The sequence below is a fragment of the Triticum urartu genome, chromosome 1 (genome assembly GCF_003073215.2).
Source record: "Triticum urartu cultivar G1812 chromosome 1, Tu2.1, whole genome shotgun sequence".
Taxonomy (NCBI): Eukaryota; Viridiplantae; Streptophyta; class Magnoliopsida; order Poales; family Poaceae; genus Triticum; species Triticum urartu.
The window spans coordinates 25,408,850-25,414,759 of NC_053022.1; the positions used below are offsets into that span (position 1 = coordinate 25,408,850).

The 5,910-nt window shown below is 49.8% G+C and overlaps 2 protein-coding genes across 3 annotated transcripts; one reads left to right on the forward strand and one right to left on the reverse strand.

Moving 5' to 3' along the window:
- Window positions 1-468: 468 nt before the first annotated feature.
- LOC125544061 (actin-depolymerizing factor 7) lies at window positions 469-2,595 on the forward strand. Of its 2 annotated transcripts, XM_048707611.1 has the most exons (4): window positions 513-664; window positions 1,516-1,629; window positions 1,897-2,162; window positions 2,260-2,595. In XM_048707611.1, exons 3-4 carry the CDS (start codon window positions 1,915-1,917, stop codon window positions 2,408-2,410), a joined length of 399 nt encoding a protein of 132 aa, XP_048563568.1. In that variant the 5' UTR covers window positions 513-664; window positions 1,516-1,629; window positions 1,897-1,914; the 3' UTR covers window positions 2,411-2,595. The 2 variants fall into 2 exon arrangements, with proteins under 2 accessions (XP_048563558.1, XP_048563568.1); XM_048707601.1 differs by lacking the exon at window positions 1,516-1,629 and having other exon boundaries at window positions 469-664.
- A 514-nt stretch (window positions 2,596-3,109) lies between these two features.
- On the reverse strand, window positions 3,110-5,630 carry LOC125544051. Its single transcript, XM_048707592.1, has 4 exons — window positions 5,236-5,630; window positions 4,614-5,000; window positions 3,596-3,861; window positions 3,110-3,507 (listed from the first exon to the last, which is right to left on the reverse strand). The coding sequence occupies exons 2-4, from the start codon at window positions 4,956-4,958 to the stop codon at window positions 3,339-3,341; spliced, it is 780 nt and encodes a 259-aa protein (XP_048563549.1). The 5' UTR covers window positions 4,959-5,000; window positions 5,236-5,630; the 3' UTR covers window positions 3,110-3,338.
- Window positions 5,631-5,910: the final 280 nt, after the last annotated feature.

The window sequence follows — 5,910 nt, forward strand, 5'->3', positions numbered from 1 at the left end:
ACGCCAAAACCAGGACGACGGCATGGCCGCCGGTATGATCTAAAGCATGCACGATCATGAAATGGATCGGCCCGTTGGGCGCACTACCAACACAAAATTAAAAAAGGGCGAATGGCGGACGGGCGGCTGACCCAAACGAACAAAAACACCGTCCGTTTTAATCGGCCCGTTGAAATTGCTCTAAATGGTGAAACTGCGATGCCCGGAGGTTTAGCTGCGTTTCGATGCAAATTGCTCTTGGTCCTTGAAACGCTAATGGGACGGGCAGGCCCTGCTGAAGCCCCACCGAGCGCACGGGTGGCCACGGCGGGCGGTGCACGAGGACCAAGCGCAGCAGCGGCGACCGAAGGGAATATCTATCTCTGGCGCGCGGGGCCCCGCCCGAGCGGTCGGTGCCCGCCACCGGAAAAGGGAGAGAAAATGGCGCGAGGAGGAAAAGAAAAGAAAATATGCCGCGAACCGCGCGTCCATCCCACGCGACTCCCTCACACAAATACCACCACCACACCGCCCCCCTCCTCCCACCACCCAACCCCCCTCCCCCAGCAGCCGCCGCAGCCGAAAAAGAGAGAGCAGGGAGCGAGTAGGGCGAGGAAGAAGCCACCGAATCCGTCTCCTCCTCCCTCGCGGGGTCGTCGCTAACCTCTCCGAGGCCTCCGACATGGTAACATAAGCCCATCCGTTCCTCCGTTCTTGGTTAATCTTGCTTCTGCCGTCGCGCACAGTGCCCATCCGCCTGCTCTCCGCACGCCGTAGATCGATTTGGCGTCCTGGAACGAGCATGCGGGGTAGCGGTTAACTAACTGAAAAAGTTTGGCCTCGGATTCGTCGGGTGCAGCAAGAGCTTTCTTTAAGGTCTTTTTTGTTTTCTGTAGATTGAGTTTCCAGATTGAGCTTTTAAGCTTTAGATGGACGGAGACACATGCCCTCATTAGTTATTTCGGTCCCTGAATTGTTAATGGTGGCGCTTTAGTTTCTAGAGATGCTGTTCGGTTGTCGGTGACACCGACACGTGACGTCGTCAGGATTAGGAAATTAGATGGCCAACCTGTAGATTTTATTATTGGTGGAGTCATGTAGTTTAATGGTTCCATCTGTAGTTTGTCAATGTTCAGTGATGAGATATGGAAAGCTTGCAACTGGGATCTCTTATGGATCTTTCGATCTGCGAATAGCCTGTCAACAACTCCATGATGCACATTAGTGCTCGTTGTTGCTTCCCTAAAAGGAATGGCGACCTTCCTTTTTGAAAAGGAAAAAAAAACATTGAAACGAGATTATTTTGTCGAAGATGCAAGAGGAGAAATCTCATTGCATTGAGCATCAACATGATTTATGGTCCTTGGTCATGACTGTTGTACACTCGTTATCTTTAATCATATCATTGTTGGATGTGGACCTGCAAATCGCTTTATTACCTTGTGACATGCTGATGTTCCACCAGCTGAGGTTCAGACGCACTGAACAGTCCCATTTAGTGGAATTCCGTTTGTTTGAAAGCCACTATCCTGACAGGCGTTTGCGACGAATTGGCTCGGTCCTGACAGGCGTTTGCAATGAATCGGTTTGGTTCAGACGATTGCTACTGGCAACCAACTACACCTAATCTCACTCTTTAGAAAGGTGCAGGTAATTTGTACTCCCTCCGTTCTAAATTACTTGTCTTAGATTTGTCTAGATACGGATGTATCTAGACTTATTTTAGTGCTAGATACCTCCGTATCTAGACAAATCTAAGACAAGTAATTCGGAACGGAGGGAGTAGTTGCCATGTTGCAGCAGCACCACCTGTTAATCAGCTGTCCTCGTAACATTTATTCCAGATGTACTCTGTTACAAGTGCACAAAGAGTGATTACTTAGTATCATGGCTAACTGTCCTGCGCTTTTACTGTAGGCGAACGCTGCGTCAGGCATGGCTGTGGACGACGAATGCAAGCTCAAGTTCCTGGAGCTGAAGGCGAAGCGAACCCACCGCTTCATCATCTACAAGATAGACGATAAGAAGAAGATGGTTGTTGTGGAGAAAGTCGGCGAGCCTGCCCTGAACTATGAGGACTTCGCCGCCAGCCTCCCCACCAATGAATGCAGATACGCGATATTCGACTACGACTTTGTCACCGAGGAGAACTGCCAGAAGAGCAAGATATTCTTCGTCGCATGGTCAGTGATGCCTCCCATCTGTTCTTCGATTCACCGCTCACTCTTCACAACGTGCAACTGTGTAGTAACAACCGATTCATTCTGAATGTCTATGCAGGTCTCCTGACACGGCACGCGTGAGGAGCAAGATGATCTACGCGAGCTCCAAGGAGAGGTTCAAGAGGGAGCTCGACGGCATCCAGGTGGAGCTGCAGGCGACAGACCCGACCGAGGTCGGCTTTGATGTGATCCAAGGCCGTGCCAACTGAGCACCATGGCCGTGCTGCTGCTTACCTTAAGTATGAGCCTCTGATGAGGATTTAGCGCGCTCGCCGAGGCTGGTCATGAGCTGTTTACCATGAGGCAATTGTGATTGAGTTGCCAGTATGTACCACCTAAGGAAGATGTAAGCTGTGACTGGTGCGACGACAAATGTATCCTTTCTGGTTGTTGATTCGTGGGTCCTGATATCCCCCCTTCTTACCTGCTAAGATCAGTTGCATCTTCATGGTAAAATTTTGGTAGATTCTTGTTGTGAGCTTTCATACTAGGATCACTGGTTCTTGAAACTAATGATGCCCACTGAGGCTTATTATGCAACACATTTTGATGATAAATCCAATTCAGAAGTTCCTATTAGCATGCCTCATCCTCTGCTTCAAGTATCTAACTGATTTTGCAAAAGAAGCATCTCACTGACAGGAGTGAATTTCAAACTGGCAAATGACGGTAACCTAGGTTAAACATCAAATGCCAAGTTTCATGGGGATGATTTGCAACATTTGTATGTAGACATGCATCAGGATGCAATGATTTCAAATGTTTTTACTTGAACATTCATCTAAAGATGGATTGGGCAGGGGGGATAATGGTGTTCTGATAAATACTGATTTTGAACACTGCCTCCAGCAGATCAGTTTTAAACATAACTACTATGGAGAACTGGCCACGACCAGCGAATCTTTAGATAAGGCAGCAACTGTTGTGTAGTAATAGATTGATGGTAGTTTTGTCCAGCAGAACATACATAGTTACATACACAAACTAGTCCAAAATTCAAGCGATTGCTACGAAATAACGCTAGGGCAGAAGTTCTCTAGCACATCACGTGCAATGGGAGGTACATGGTGATAACAACACACATGATTTATTTATGTACAGCCATCCTATTTACATAACAGAGATCCCGCGGGCGTTTCAGGAGGCCTCGGCGGTGGAGAAATGCATTTTAGCAGCCGACTCGAGCAGGAAGCTGGTTCCGCATTTCACCTCTTGGCTGCTGATGCCATAGTCCAACATCTCGGTCTCAACTTTGCCAGGATCGGCTTGGGCCTCGCTACCAATGGAGGTGCCAAGGTCTTCCAGTCTGGAAAACACAAGGTCCACAGATCAACAAACTTCGTCTACAGGTTGGTGTGGGAAGTTAACAGCAGGAGAAGTTCTAGCGATCTTACCCAGGAGTCTGGAGCACAGCTGGATTCTGGGCAGCGTTGTTGGTTTTTTTCTTGTTCCTGGCCTTCCGCTTCTCTTTCTGTTTGGTCTTGTCCTTCTTACGAGGCTTTGGCCGCCGCTGGTAACTGTTGTTCACAGAATGAGAAACGGATGAAACAGGGGGGTCATACACGTCGGCCGCCCATTTGATGTGGCGATCCTCTGCTGGTAAAGGAATCCCATTCTTTTGGCGGCTTCCTTTGATAGCAGGGATGAGCTTCACAGTTGGCTGCGGAGACAAGAAAAGGAAGAGGTTGGTTAGTTTCCTCATTACGCAATATTAATAGCAACAAAACTATTTCTGGCTTGCCGACAAATGATGTTCCATGGAGCACATGTAACTTATCAACATGGGGTTGATAATTAGTGAGTTGGTTCACGTGAACGAAAAGCGATTCTGGTTGTATATACACTTCCAAATCAATGACTATAACCGACAATTGTAAAGCATACCCCAGTTGTTTAGCAATACCACAACTGCAGAAACGAACACAACGATTTATGCAGGTCAACATTGTATTATTGTCTTGCGGTGTCATACTTGCTGTTACTTCCTTGTAACGGAAAGAACAGACCGACCTATTGCATTACATGCAGTTTGTGAAATTATACACAGTAAGCAACATGCTATCTATACCTTTCCACACTAAAATATCAACACATGGTTTATAATGCTCAAACAAATACAACAAAGAAGCCATAAATTAATCAACACTCTTATAAATCCCTAAGCATTAAGCCTTGAGCCTCCAAAGAATGTGATGACAGGTCAGAAACCTGGATAGTTGTTTCAGTAGTTCAGCATATCATTACCTAGCTTAAAACCTGGATAGCTGCTAGATTTTAAAATCATGATCACAATGACTGACACAACAGACTAGATGTTCATGTCTACTAGTAGTATAGTAGGAAATGGATCAAAAGCATGATACTACTTGTGGATCTTTTGGCAAATGATAACACACAGCACAAGTTACTCACAGGCAAGGACACAGAGCGCTGGTAAGTGTGCGCGTCCTTCGGCGCGTCATCATCGGCATCACAGCATGAGTCCTCCGGTTCGGCCTCAGCGGCAGATGACGATGAAGGAAACGTTGCGCACTTCTGGAGGTCCTTCTTCAACCCCAAGCCAACCGGCTTGGAGAAACCTGCACACATTCCAGCCTCCACTGAACAATCTGCATTCTCCCCCTGCCCCGAAGCTCTATCCAGGGCAGACTGCTTCCCTGGAGAAATGTCGGTGCCACCGGCGACAGCAGAAGAGGCACCCGCACCATCAGATGCCACTGCTGGCACACTCCCAAGATCACAGGATTGACCATCCATCAAGAAACCGGCGTCCTAGAACAGCAACCACAAGGCACACACCTGCGTCCATCAAACAACCACAAGGCCATCGTGAGCTGACTGATTAAGGATCCACTAAACTAGCAGCTAGCTCTGTTTTTCGTCCCTGCTCAGATTAAGAGCCCTAGCAGTAGATCCTAAACGAACGTTAAACAGCAGTGCTAATTAAAAAGATCGACAGTGCTATCACTGGATGCAGGTCTGCGCCAGATTCGGCGAGGTTAAAAGAGAGGGGGTCGGTCGGTCGGCGGCGTACCCCGGTCCCGGCGCCGGCGATCCAATCCCACGAGCAGAGGCAGGGCAGTCGACAGTGACGAGAAGGAGAGAAGTCCAGCGATGAGAGGAGCAAGGAAGGGGAGGGGGAAGGGGAGGGGACGGCGCGCTAGGAGGAGTGGATGTTGGGGTGCCAAGACCAGGGCTTGAGGCGGTGGGAGCAGCAGAGCGCGGAGGGGAGGGGGAGGGCGGCGTCGTCGCGGAGCAGGGGCGAGGCCCCCCGCGCCGTCCGAGGCATCGCGGACCCAACGCCGCCGGCGAGGGCCGTGCCCGGCAGATCTGGGAGGGGAGGGCGAGGAGCAGTGGTGAGTGGGTGGGCGGAGGGATTGGGGATTTTTTTTTCTCTCTTCTTGCTTGTGCCGTCGCGAATGGAAGTCAAGTCTTCTCGGGGGAGCTTATAAATAGTGGCGGAGGGGGAGTGAGGGAGAGCGGTGTGGATAAGGGGGGGACACGTGTGGTGGCCGGCTTGTCGGCTTCCGCGTGCGCCCCGGGGAATGGATCTGCGGGGGATCGGGCCTCCTTGTTTGTATCGGATTCGGCCCTGTTTTGGAAGCGAGTTGGGCTCTGTTTATATCCCTCCAAGAGCCCGCGGCCCGCCAGGACCCGGTGACCGGCCCTGGGCTCATTATAAGATGTTCTACACCCGGCCAATATGCGA